Consider the following 13,776-nt stretch of genomic DNA (forward strand, 5'->3'; position numbering starts at 1 on the left):
TGAGAGAAAATATAGGGTGGCTACTGCTGTGATGTCATGCGAGTGACAGGTGCCCCGCCCTCATGCCAGTAAACTGCATTAGACAAGATGTCGCTTCATTAGAATTATTTTGATTAAAGATTAAAAGAATACTTTAGTTAAAATAAATAATGATGTGCATAAATGAATCGTTTATAATAAATACTGCAATATTCCATACATTTTTAAAATGTATTTCATGGTGACCCCAAATAAATATATTGATGGTAAATAACTGAAGGTCTTAATTTATTTCATGCATTTGAAGTCTTTATGTTTTGGTTATTATAGAGGTGTAAACTGATGGTTTAGACATTATGTTCAATCAATTTTAATTATGTTAAATATTATTATTATTTAATAATAACTGCTGTTATTTATAGGAGTAAACTGAATAGACTCATTTATCTCATCTCTCTCCAGCTGTTGATAATTAATTATTATGTATGAGAACTGGATTTCGTTTTTTTTTCTTCAGACTACCTTTAGCGGATCAACACCTTAAAATTTTAATGAGTGGCGCGTGACTTCCTGTGAAGATGTCAATCAAATGAACGGTAGCCAATCGCTTTAAAGGGTGTCGTCGTCTCCGTATTTCTGATTGGTCTGAAGTGAGGTTACGTTGCGCGGTGACGTCACCACTGGTACCCAAGCGGTTGTAAATATGGCGAACATCAGATGTGTCAAGGTGAGAAAGAAATGTAATGAATTAATAGATATGTACAGTCTCAAAAAAGTAATCTGTCCATAATTTCAAAATGTCAAGGTTGCTTTGCTACTCGAGTTCATTTTTACGTCGTTGTGTGGTTGCATTTCACGTCTTTTCATAATATTTTGAAGTTCTAGCCTCACTGCTAACTAAGTTAGTTGAATGGAACTTCTGTGCAGTAACGAGTTGACTGATAGGTAAATATTTGAAACAATGGCGATAATGCCGCGGTGCTCTTATTTGTTCTATTTTATCAGTCAACCTCATTGTTTTGCAACATAACGTATTACTGTTGAACCATGAACTCTATCTATCTATCTATCTATCTATCTATCTATCTATCTATCTATCTATCTATCTATCTATCTATCTATCTATCTATCATTATTGGTACCTAACATTAGAATGTGTAATATATTTTATAGTGTAATAGAAAATTCACATTGGAATCTGCAAATTAATGTAAAAACAACCTTTTTACTATTCATAAGTACTATGGATGAAGACCAGTATCACAGATACAAATTGCTACTGATATCGGATGCGTTCAGATTTTGGGGGGATTAAATGAGTAAGTTATTGTTATTTGTAACATTGTATTTGAATAAATACGGTTGTGATGTCACCAGCATTTCACGATTCTCAATTCCAATTTTTATACCACAAAAATATGAACCTAACTAATATAAAGTTAAAATATTATTAAAGACAGACAGTAAGTAATAAAAGAACAAATAAATAACAGTGATATTTAGGAAATACAGACATTGAATCGAGTAATCAAGTGTAAAATAACTGCATTATTTTCATTGTATAAATTACATATGAGAGAGAGAGATAAACCGTTTATTCAGTCTAGAGCAGCGAGTGATGTTCCATTTTTTCTTCTCTTTGATTAACATGAATGACACAGGAGGCAGGCCCAGGTATATTAGGGCCACTGTCACTTTAAAACCTGATCCACTTGACACTGATCCGATACACATGCGGTTTTCTCCCAGCTCTACATTCATTTAAGCGTTATTAGCTTATTTAAGACTGTACTCATGAGGATACATCCCAAAAAAACAGGCATTTTGACACTTTGACAGGGTATGGTGGGTCTGGTGACAGGAGGGGCCTCTGGTTTGGGGAGAGCAACTGTGGAGCGGCTCATCAGTCAGGGGGCCAGCGCAGTGATCCTAGACCTGCCCAGCTCAGATGGACACAAGCTGGCCGCTGCTCTTGGGGAGCGATGTGCATTTGCACCAACTGATGTGAGTGCCGCTTATTATTAACCACCCTTTTGCATTGCACACTCTATTTTGCTCTCTTGCAGATCACAATGAAGACTTTGAAAATGTTCTTTCCCTCTGATTTGGCTTTTATTCATTCAGGTCACATCGGAGTCAGATGTGAGATCGGCTGTGGATTTGGCCAAGGAGAAGTATGGCAAAGTGGACTTGGCGGTGAACTGTGCTGGGATAGCTGTTGCTGTGAAAACGTACAACTTTAAAAAGGACCTTCCCCACAGTCTGGAGGATTTCACTCGTGTTATCACTGTAAGCCTCCCTTTATTTACAATTCACAGTGAACCTCATATGCCACTGGATCATATGACTACAGCTGATGACTATTACTTCTAAATATCCCAAAGTAACTGTCATTTGTCACTGTAATTTTTCTAAAGCATCAGTCTTTTTTCCATGGTACTACTGCATGAATTATGAATATTGTTATGATCTATTAAAGGTGAACATCGCTGGGACTTTTAATGTGATCAGACTGGCGGTAGGGGAGATGGGAAAAAATGAGCCTGATGCAGATGGACACAGAGGCTGCATCATCAACACAGCCAGTGTTGCTGCTTATGATGGCCAGGTATAACAGCCATACACAATGTTCAGAAGATTGGGTCTGTAAGAGTTTTATCTTTTTTTATTTTATTTTCTTTAAAGCTACACTGTGTAACTTTTTTAGTTTATTTTTAGCTAAAACACTTATTTCTGTCAAAAATATACAGTGTTGGGCAGTAGCGTCGCTACAAGTAGTGACGCTACTAGCTTAACTACATTTTTCAGTAGCGTGGTGGTAGCGTCGCTGTTTTCTCACTGAAATAGCTTTATCAGTAGCGAAGCTCTTCTGTTGATCAAGTAGTGCGGTAGCGTCCACACAAGCTAACGTTACATTTTCCCGAGCATTTCTGAGGATAAAGCTCAAATTGGAAACACAACTGATAAGAACGCGGATATACTTCACTTTCTACGTTCCTTTCTGCCTCGCACAGATGCGCGCGCGAGCCTTTCAAAGTACTCCTTTGGCAGTGAGCGCGTAAAGACGGGATAGGCGATCTAGTTGACGTTTTTTTTTCTCCTAGCGCTCAATTCGCTTTTGCACGCGGATCGTCCGCGCGGTGACAAAAGAGAAACGGCAAAGTTTTAAAATCTATTGAATTAACTCTTGAATAAACAGCTCTTGTTAAAAGTATCGGGGTCCAGCCTGGCCACCTCTTGATATGAATGAATGAATGAATAAATGATTGAAACTTGTTTCATGTGTGTGGGAGACACACATAGGCTGTTTTGTTTTGTTTTGTTTTTTGCCATGTTGGTACTGTTTAGAGCAGGGCTTAATCATTTTGCTACTGTACTTTCTGGACTGGACTTTTTTGTACAAGTTGAGTTGTAAATTAACTTACAGTTTGTCATGCAAAAGTTCCCAAGTCTAAATTGCGCATAAATGCAAACACACAATTGTGTATGCATATCATACACATACAGATGAACACACACACACACTCACTCTCACTCACTCACTCACTCACTCACTCACTCACTCACTCACCTCTCTCTCTCTCTCTCTCTCTCTCTCTCTCTCTCTCTCTCTCTCTCTCTCTCTCAACAACAGGGGCCTATTGCACAATACTAGGATAAGGGATGAAGCTGGGATATTTTGGTGATCCTGGCTCAATTTATCCACTAATATGCAGTTATCTTTCATTATCGTTCTTGGTATGAGTTTGCCTTCAGGGTATGTTTACATGACAGCTGTGTACTAAATTTTGCATAAAAATGACAAGATCATCAAAATATCCCGGCTTAATCCCTTATCCTAGTTTTGTGCAATAGGTTTTGTTAATATTTTGGATCGCATGTTTTTGTTGACGAATTGATTTCAGACAGTTTTTGTATAACTAAAAAAAAAAAGTGTCTATATGCTTGACTTTTAATGATCACTGAGATAGCATTGATATGAATTAAGTGGGTTCAATATAAAATTAAATAAATAAAAAGTAGCTTAGATGTAGTAAACTACTTTTGTCAAGTTGCTGTAGCTTAGCTTGCTACATTTCCCAGGGGGTTAGCTTCAGTGTAGTGAAGCTTAATTAAATGTAGAGTAACTGGTAGCTTCGCTCACTACATTTTCCAAGTAGCTTGCCCAACACTGAAAATATATGTCCTCATTAATGCATATTTACTTCTTTCAAGTAATAAAGTATTCTTGTAAGTTTATAATATGCCATTGAAAATACATACGGGTGAGGGGTTCGAATGCCGGTCGCCATGTTGCCCCTCCATCTTGAAAGTACGTTAACCAAAGAGGGACATACCCGTAAATTCAAGCTTCGCCTTTTGCGTTTTAACACTCGATGGCACCGTGCCGAATGTGAAGAGGGGGATTGCCGTGTTAATCTTGGACTAAATCGGCCACCGTAGGAGTTAAAACGAAATCAGAATTGAGAGGAACAGAAACTAATATTGGTCATATACCTTTTCACCGCTAGATGGGGGGAAAATATCACACAGTGAAGCTTTAATACTTTTATTCAACCAGAACAGTAAAGGGACAGTAAAGACATTTCTATTATACTGATGCTATACATCAAAGAATCATGAAAAAAAAAAATATATATATATATATATATATATTATCAATTTTTACAAAACATTTAAGCAGCACAAACAACATTGATAAAATGCATATCAGAAAAATCCGGATAATATTAGAATGATTTCTGAAGGATCATGTGACATTCAAGACTGGAGTAATGATGCTGAAAATTCAGCTTTGACATCACAGGAATACATAACATTTTAAAATATATTTAAATATAAAACTTATTTTAAATTGTAATAATATTTCCACAATATTACTGTTGTTACAGTATTTTTGATCAAATAAATGTAGCTTTGATGAGTAGAATACTTCCTACCGACCCTTACTTTTGAACTTCAGATTTGTCTGCAGCACTACAGGTTTTGTTCTCTTTTAAAGGTGGGTCAGGCTGCATACTCCGCCTCTAAGGGTGGGATTGTGGGAATGACACTTCCTATTGCTCGAGACCTTGCACCAATGGGCATCCGTGTGGTCACCATCGCTCCAGGTCAGCATCCCCGCATTTTATCTCTGAACAGAATGATGTCCTCATCATGTCCCATCATAATTCATTGTTTTAACCTTGTTTGTCTTATACATTTAACACAGTTAATTCATTAATATTGAATATGCCTTTCTCTTACCTTCTCCATTACATTTCTGTTACTTTTTCTATTACTGTCACCTTTGGCTTGACTTGCTCAGTTTGGGGACTAAAATTTCAACTAAAGTTTTCAACTAAATAGCCAAAGAAAATTCATTACTAAATTAACTGTATCAACTGTATTACTAATCTGCCCACATTGTTGCTATATGATAAATTGAAATGAGCTGATAACTTTGAGCTGATTTTCCCAAGAACGTTTTTGAATTTTGTTGCAATATTCTCCTGTTTAACACTGTGAAACTGCTTTGAAACAATCGTCATTGTAAAAGTGCTATTTAAATAAAGTTGAATTTACATCCTCTGAGCTTTTGTTACTTTTCTTCTTCCCCTGCAGGTCTGTTCGCCACACCACTTCTAGCAGGATTACCTGAGAAAGTGCAGAGTTTCCTGGCCAGACAGGTGCCCTTCCCGTCACGTCTGGGGGATCCAGCTGAGTTTGCGCATCTTGTGACTGCAATAGCAGAAAACCCCATGATCAACGGCGAGGTGATTCGATTAGACGGAGCCATTCGCATGCAACCTTGAAGGAAAAAAATGAGAACAGAGTGGACAAGACTCCAGTTAAAATACCCCAAACTGCTTTGTGGCTGAAGAAGCTGATAAAGCATAAAGTCAGGATACTTTGTACCTTAGTGGAAGTGCTACCACTCTCATGGGTGTTTAAATCACTGGAAAGCATGTAGATTTTGATACTCTTGAATTTGTCTAGTATTTATATACTGAGTGCACTTTTGTGCCACTGAGGGACCGTGGTCTAACTAATGACTGTTCATACCATCTTAAAGTTGTAGTCATGTAAACTGAATGTCTCTGTATCCACTTATCTTTTTGTGTAAAATAAAGTGTTAAGCACAACCGGATGGGTTATAATGAATTAATATTTGCAGTTGTAGAAAAGCTCACGTATCAAGTGTATACTATGTAGTGAACCAAACATAAAGCTCCAGGCAAGATGATCAATAAGACATAATTTGCCACCATACTTTGTGAGTGTGCCACCATACTATCAGTGGTTCTCAACCAAGGTGACTTAAAATTAATAATGTTATATATATATATATATATATATATATATATATATATATATATATATATATATATATATATATATATATAAAACCTTATGAGGTGCTTTTTGAAAAATGTGTTAGAGGCTGAGAACAACAAATATGATACAAACATTTATTTTATTTTATTTTCTTTGCTGTAAAATAAACCCTTTCTGAATGGAGAATAATTTGTTTCTATATATGGACTAATACTTTCATATATATAAAAAAAAAAAAAAAAAGAAAAGAATAAATGATTCGCACTTTGTGTCAGTACAGTGAATAGCTGGACCAACAGAGGGCAGAATTGAGCTTGTTTGGACAATCAGGACTGGAGGTTCATGACTTTTGCATATGATCTTATATTATGATAGAATCGTCATAGTTCTTTATTGCAATCATATTATTAAAAGACTATATATAATAATAGATAAATATATAAATCTTTTAAAGATAAATTATATTTTCTATATAGATTTTAGATTAGTGAGGATGTCTTTTTGGGATTTTATTTTAAACATTCATTAATGGTTTAAATATACAACGACTTCAACAGCATGTAATACTGCTCACCATTAAAAAAAAGTATTGGCAGCTGTGTACAAAAGTCCTGGTTAAGCCTTTACTGAACAGACTGAGCATAATTAAAGTAAGCCCAGATTGGTGTTTGTAAATCAGACACGCACGCACACACACAAACACACACACACACCGAGGTTTTTATACTAGCCTACACATTCTATACCCTCACTAACCTTATCCCTGAATCCATCACTAGCCTACATTTTTAGAATTTTTTAAGCCATTTGGTTTACGAAGACACTGGAAGTATCATCATATAAACCATGTCATATACTTATTTGTCCACATTTTGTTACAAATCTTTGTTAATATTAGGAAAAATATAATTTTCCATTATTTGTTCATGTTATAGAGTGCATTAAATACAATGTTAACAAATAGCCTACAACTTTTGATTTTAAAATGTTGAAATTAACAATGCAGCGAGTTAAAGCATGGCCTGTTTGCAGATATTTAGGAAACATGCTGATTTCTCTGATAGACAAATAAAAGTTAATTATTTTACGTTGAAATGTGTTGAAATGTACAAAAATGTCTGTGTTTGTTTAGTCTGTGTGATAAGATACACACGCAATTTACCTAATAATAGTATTTCGACACCGCAGGTTGCCACCGGTTGCCACTAGTCTTGACGGAAAGCGCTGTAACTCTGGGAAAAGGACATTTCCATTCTAACTCTCTAACCCGATTCTGCTCCCCTGTTTGTGATCAGTTAACCGTTAAACTATGGGAAAGTTTTCAGCGATCCAGTAATCGAATTCATTCAAACAGTCCAAAACAGCGCTAATGTATAGAAGGCAAGGCTGATTACATCAGACATATCAGAGAGAATAGAGACCGACCTTGCATTTTTAGAGCATTATTCATTCCAGTGTGTGCTTTGCTTTAAAACACGAGCTGATAGAGAGTCTGGTATATTAATGCACTAAACAACAAACCGTGCGTGCTCTAGATCACTGATAGCACGCTGCATTCGTGTACAGAGTAAAAGACACACATTCGCGTTGTTTCCACACACACTCAGGAAGGATAATGTTGGATTTGTCATGTGTAGCCTACCTTGTTTAGTAATTGTAGGTTTATGAAGTCAAAGCGGTTTATTTAGGAGTTTTTTTGGCTTCTCCGTTTGGTATGGCAGCTTGACTCGTCTAAAATGAAAACAATTGTTGTTGTTGCTCTGTACATAGGCTAGGCTGTTAATTCTGTAACTTTTTTTCTGTAAGGTTTTTTGTTTTGTTTGTTTGTTTATTTGTTTTCATGGGAGCTTAGGTGTGAATAAATGTATAGCCTACAATAGCCTAGTATTAAATGGATTCCTTATATTTGATTATTTTGTCTCCAATGATCCTTGAAGCTTGCAGAAAATAAAGTTTTCTGATTGTTAGGCTACTTTGCTGGATATAGCAATTGAGATGACAAAATGATTGTTTAATGAGATAAATGCCATATGATTCATTTAACGATAAGTATGCGATTAACTGATTAATCACACAAAGAGTTTGATTAATCGCGATTAAAAAAAAAACATTGATTGACAGCCCTAGTTTGAATAAACTGTATAAAATTATATGTTCAATAAGTTATAACAACATATGTTTTTACATTGTTTTAACTCATCAAAATAAGTTAAGAAATGTTAAACTTGTTTTTATTAGTTATACAAGATGTAACTCATTTTTTAAAAGTCAGTTTAACATAATTTAAGTTGAAATAACAAACATCCAAGTCGATTGTACTGCAAAAGTTCAAACTTTTGCCTTTTTTTTTTTTTTACAGTGTAGCGTACGCTCCCTATAGCTAAAGTGTTAATCAAACAGCGAAAGTTTATTGGGACAATTGCCAAAAGTCACGTTTTAATGAATGATGCTGTTATTCTGCAGGGCAAAGAGCTATTAGCTCTTATTTGCCAAAGAGATATTAGCCAATCACAGCATTGGACGTTTACACTTGTCTCAAAGCAAACGCCCTTCAAAACCGAGTGTTTAAGCCAGAGGGCTAAAATCAGGATAGGAAAAATACCTTTTCTAAATTGTAACATTTTATGATGTAAAAATGATACTAACAATATTAGTGCACCTCGGGAAACATTTTTTTTTTAAATCCACTTCATGACCCCTACATAGACTAAATAGCTCACCAGCTTGACATTTCAATGCAAGTTCTATTCTGTATAACTGAAGAAGCACAAATACCTCCTTTGATGAGCTGTAGCCTACATGAATATGATATGGGTCAAACAAGCATTTCCTCTGACTTGCTCAAGTGTGTGGAGAAACAGATGTTAGAGCAAACATCAGATTGAGTGACGCCATATGTGGCGAGTGGTTTGAATCATGGGTGATGGTTATTGAGTGTCACTGTGTTGTCTCACTTAACTCTGATGTGTTGCCCATCGTCGGCTCCATCATGTCATGCATCTATCAGGGGGCCGTGAGTTAGGACAGCTTTGATGGACACTTGCTGTCATCCCATAGATCTTTGCACTGTAAGGAAAATTACATTCCCTATTAACAATGGAGCGCTGCCTTTCGCAGAGGACAAACATCGGAGACTGTGTGAAGACAAGGTTAAAGACAGACGCCCCTTGTGCTTGTTCCCAAAGCAACTAAAAGGTTTTGCCTTAAATCACCTAGGGGTTTCAAGAGCACACTAACTAGACCGATTCATCAATATGCATTATTAATGTGCTCAGGACAGTTTAGTCCCTCTGGACTGTGTAAATATGAGGGCTTGGGTGCAATCAAAACACAAGGCTGATTTTTTTGTGAACCTCAAGAGGGCAGAATGCACAAACACGGCACAACCTGATCGCGTTTAGAGACGTGCATTGACAGCATGTAGGTACATGCATCATTTGGATAACAAGCTGTCTCTAAAAATCCCCCAAGATACAGAAAAGACATTGCTTCATGTTGATTTTATCAGTGTAGATCCCCATGCAGTCACATCGAGCCTGCTGTGTGCTCCTTGAAGTGCTCCAAAGAAAATACAAGGGATATAGGCTGGGAGTCTTTTGGAGATGGGAACAGATGCAGAAAAGAGGAGGAGAGAATGTGAGCTGGTTGTCATTTATCTGGGTCAGTCAGACCGACCTCTTTTCTTTATTAAAACATAAACATGCTCAAACATAAACTTGTAGCACTGACATACGTGAAATATCAGTAGCATTTTTTTAGTGCTACTGTGATAAAGCGCATTTAATGGCAATCCCAATTATTTTCTTTCTTTCTATTTTCTATTTACTTTTATTACCATAATGGTTCCAGAACAAACATTTAAATATAATTAATTCATCACATTACAATAATGAGGATACAATACTGAGAATGACACTTCGAATTTTGGTCATGAGAATTGGGAGTGAAATGAGCTCATAAATCATATTAATCCTAAAAATAAGATTCAGTAAAATATGTTTTTAAAGGGGCTATATGTAAGATTTTTCACGTGTTAATCAAAAACCAATCTGTGAACATAAACTTGTAGCACTGACATACGTGAAATATCAGTAGCATTTTTTGCAAAACCTACAAAAAGGACACCTTCCCCAACTTCCTAAGTTGTCTATGAAAGCCTGATTTTTATATTTTTTGCCTGGAATTTTTTTTAAAATGTAAAATGTACACATGCTAACAAGAACCTCTCTCCCGTTCAATGACACATGAAATGAATGCTGATACAATGTTGTTCAGGGTAATGGCGAAAGAGCTACTCTGTACTTTAATGTATGTCAATGTGTCATGCAAAGAAAAAAAATTAAGTCAAACTAGATGGCATCTGGATGTTTGTTAACAGTGTATACTGTACAGCCTTGGTGAGCATAAGATATATCGTTCTTTTTTTTTTTTAAATCTTCAGATCATAATCTTTTGAACACGTGAGTATATGAAAATGAAGTTTATTTTTAGAATGAAAAAGTGACAGATTTCTAATTGGCGAGTCATTAAAAACCATTGAAAGCACACAAACAGAAACAGCTTTATGACTTGTGTATGTGTAAGTCCCACTGAGATGTTCAATCCTTAATCTCCAGAGAATGCTGCCGTGAGAATGCTTAGGACAACAGCATCCCTCCTCCAAAAGCAAGAAAAACAAACAAACTTTGGGAAACTCTGGAAAAACACCCCAGAAATCTTCAAGGGATGACTGCACCCACTGAAGAAACAGAGAACGGATGATAATCTAAAGAGTCCCAGTGATCTCAGATGTCTAGGACCATTGGCTGGTTTAAATATGTGCATTATCACTCAATCCCACATTTACAATACCTTTCACATCCGACAATACCTTAACCCAGCCTGACACTGCTCATTTAAGTTTTATCCTTCATGAAAACAAATACGTTTGTCTGAAACATTGGATATGGAGTATTTCTGGGACCTATTAGAGGCATTGTGCCGGTTTTATCTGTTGAGTGCAGGCTACAGTAGCAGTCTTTGTATTGAGGGACGGTAATCCTGTATCTGTGTGTGTATTTGTGCCCACTTGAGGCTTTGAGACAGAAGAGGGAATCCACTAATGCTGCCGATGCTAGAGAAAACAAATCAACACAGCAGGCCTCCAACTAACCACGGCCACGGCAGAACAAATATTCCCACGACATTCAGTCTTTACAAGCGTATGCTCAAATGGAGCTATTATTCATGTCTGTAATGACACACATGTTCTATGTGGCCCTTTGTAAAGTTGGATGTTGATTTCAACGCTTGTAGCTTGCAGGATAACAGATATACACAGGCCACATAAAGAATCACCTCCGGTGACTTTAGTACCACACCGTTATATATATGTAGGCAGCAATGGGATTCATTTTATATTTACTGGGTGTTCAGCACACCATTAAGAGCCAGTTTTGTCCCCGAGAAGCTAGGGAGTATATCGTTTTCAGAATGGCCTTTGAAACAGCCTGTAATCATAGCTTTGAGAGCATGATGAAGATCCAGCACTTCTTTAGCAACACACACTGACTTCTGACCTCATCCACCACTTCATTGTAGCATGACCATAAAGCTGATAGAGGTTATCCGATTTAATCAGAACACAGTAACAGCCTCTCATGAGGGTCAGACACTGACGTCCTCACAATACCGCTGCTAGAAAAGCTTTGCATCTGAAGTATGCGCCTCCCAAACACGCAGATTCATCTCCAAAGGGAACGGCATCACAACGGCGCCATGGTGGGAGTCGTTTCTTTACAACCTACTTTCATGGAAATGTGCAGGTAATCATAGAAACGGTTATCAGGTCACCGCAATTACAAAGGCATTTCAAACAGGGAGAAAATTCACTTTTAATTATTTTCATTTCCCTTTCTTATTTTCTCATTTAATCTTATCTGATCCATAGGAGACTAAAATCTCTATTAATGAATTACCATGATGAAACTATACTTTAATACAAATTTTTAAGTATTGTAAATACTTAAAAATAAAAATGTAAGTATTGTAGTGTTTATTATATTTATTATAAATTTATCCATGAGCAGCCTTATTTTTATGGAATATTGTTTATTATAAATTACATATCTCTGTAAAACATAATTTTTGTGTTTATAATAAATAATTTCTCCATGAACATCATTATTTATTATGGGATATTGCAGTGTTTATAGTAAAGGATTTCTCCATAAACACCATTATTTTTTATGGGATATTGTAATGTTTATAATAAATTAGTTATCTGTTATTTTTATGTAATACTGCCGTGTTTACTAAACGATTTCTCCATGTACATTATAATGTTTTTATTGACATGCCCAAAGCATATTTAATCAAGAACAATTAATGACAGCAATCACTAAGTTAAGTGGTCTAAATGTATTTATATGTACATCATCTACGGAAATCACAGGACCATAAAATGTTTGTCCAATTAAGTCCAAATGCAATGATAAAATGCCCTACCGATTTCATACCTCTACACACCCTGCCTGTGCAGAAATCACACTTCATCAGCGCATTTCATGCTATGAAGAGCTATACTATACAGAGACGCTCACCAAGCACTGCAAACGAAACATTAGCCACCTTTTACAGTTCCTCCTGAACCAAAACTGCTGTGTTCACACCATAACTATTGTAATTGGGAAGAGATGGAAAGGTGGCGTTACACTTGGAGCAGTTTGTGACTTGATTTATGCAATTTATTCTACTGGCAACACTATCAACGGCGATATTAATCTGCAACAGTCTGGTGGTACAGGTCATTGCTGTTTATATTCATTATTATAGTAATGTTATATGCTTTCAAACTGTTTAATGCCGTCTTTAGGCGCTTTGCAAACTGTGTTAATGTGTTTTGAAGGAGGCTTGTGACTTGGGAGAGACTTGGGAGAGACGCTCTGAAGCAGTGTTAATTTCGTTAACGAAGACGATGACGAAAAATATTTGTAAACGGCCACTTTTTCTGTGACATTGGCCCTGTCCCAAATGGCACCCTAAACCCTCACGGTCTTCCTCTGAGTCTGCACTTTCACGACGTAATGCCGTTTTGACTGCTGGGTAGAAGTCCTCTGCGTAGTTAGCAAACTTGCAGGCTCAGCTGAAATGCGCATCGAGGGCGCATAGCAGCCGCAAGGGGGGCGCTCACGAGCGCCCTTCTTTAAGCTTAAATGACCAATGGGACACCCTACGGTCTTGTGACTTAACGGACACGCGCACGCAATGGCCATTGTAAGTCCACAAGACCAAAAGTGCACATGAAGTGTGCCATTTGGGACAGGGCCTAAAACGAGACGTTGACAAGCTAAACTAATAGGTACAGTCTAGGCTACCAAAACTATTTTTGGTTCATTAGAATGCATCTGGTGATATAGACTCGTGTCTGTGTATAGTAAATAGCAAAAAATACGATTCCTGCGTGTCTCTGTGTGAATGAATGGCGCGAACCACAGTTTA

At 36.7% G+C, this 13,776-nt stretch overlaps 1 protein-coding gene across 1 annotated transcript; it reads left to right on the top strand.

Annotated features, from left to right (window-relative positions):
- Nucleotides 1-559: 559 nt before the first annotated feature.
- Nucleotides 560-6,109, top strand: hsd17b10 (hydroxysteroid (17-beta) dehydrogenase 10). The gene is made up of 6 exons (XM_067447314.1): nt 560-706; nt 1,819-1,983; nt 2,104-2,268; nt 2,459-2,587; nt 4,982-5,090; nt 5,584-6,109. The coding sequence occupies exons 1-6, from the start codon at nt 683-685 to the stop codon at nt 5,772-5,774; spliced, it is 783 nt and encodes a 260-aa protein (XP_067303415.1). The 5' UTR covers nt 560-682; the 3' UTR covers nt 5,775-6,109.
- Nucleotides 6,110-13,776: the final 7,667 nt, after the last annotated feature.

The sequence above is a fragment of the Pseudorasbora parva genome, chromosome 6, assembly GCF_024679245.1.
Source record: "Pseudorasbora parva isolate DD20220531a chromosome 6, ASM2467924v1, whole genome shotgun sequence".
NCBI lineage: Eukaryota > Metazoa > Chordata > Actinopteri > Cypriniformes > Gobionidae > Pseudorasbora > Pseudorasbora parva.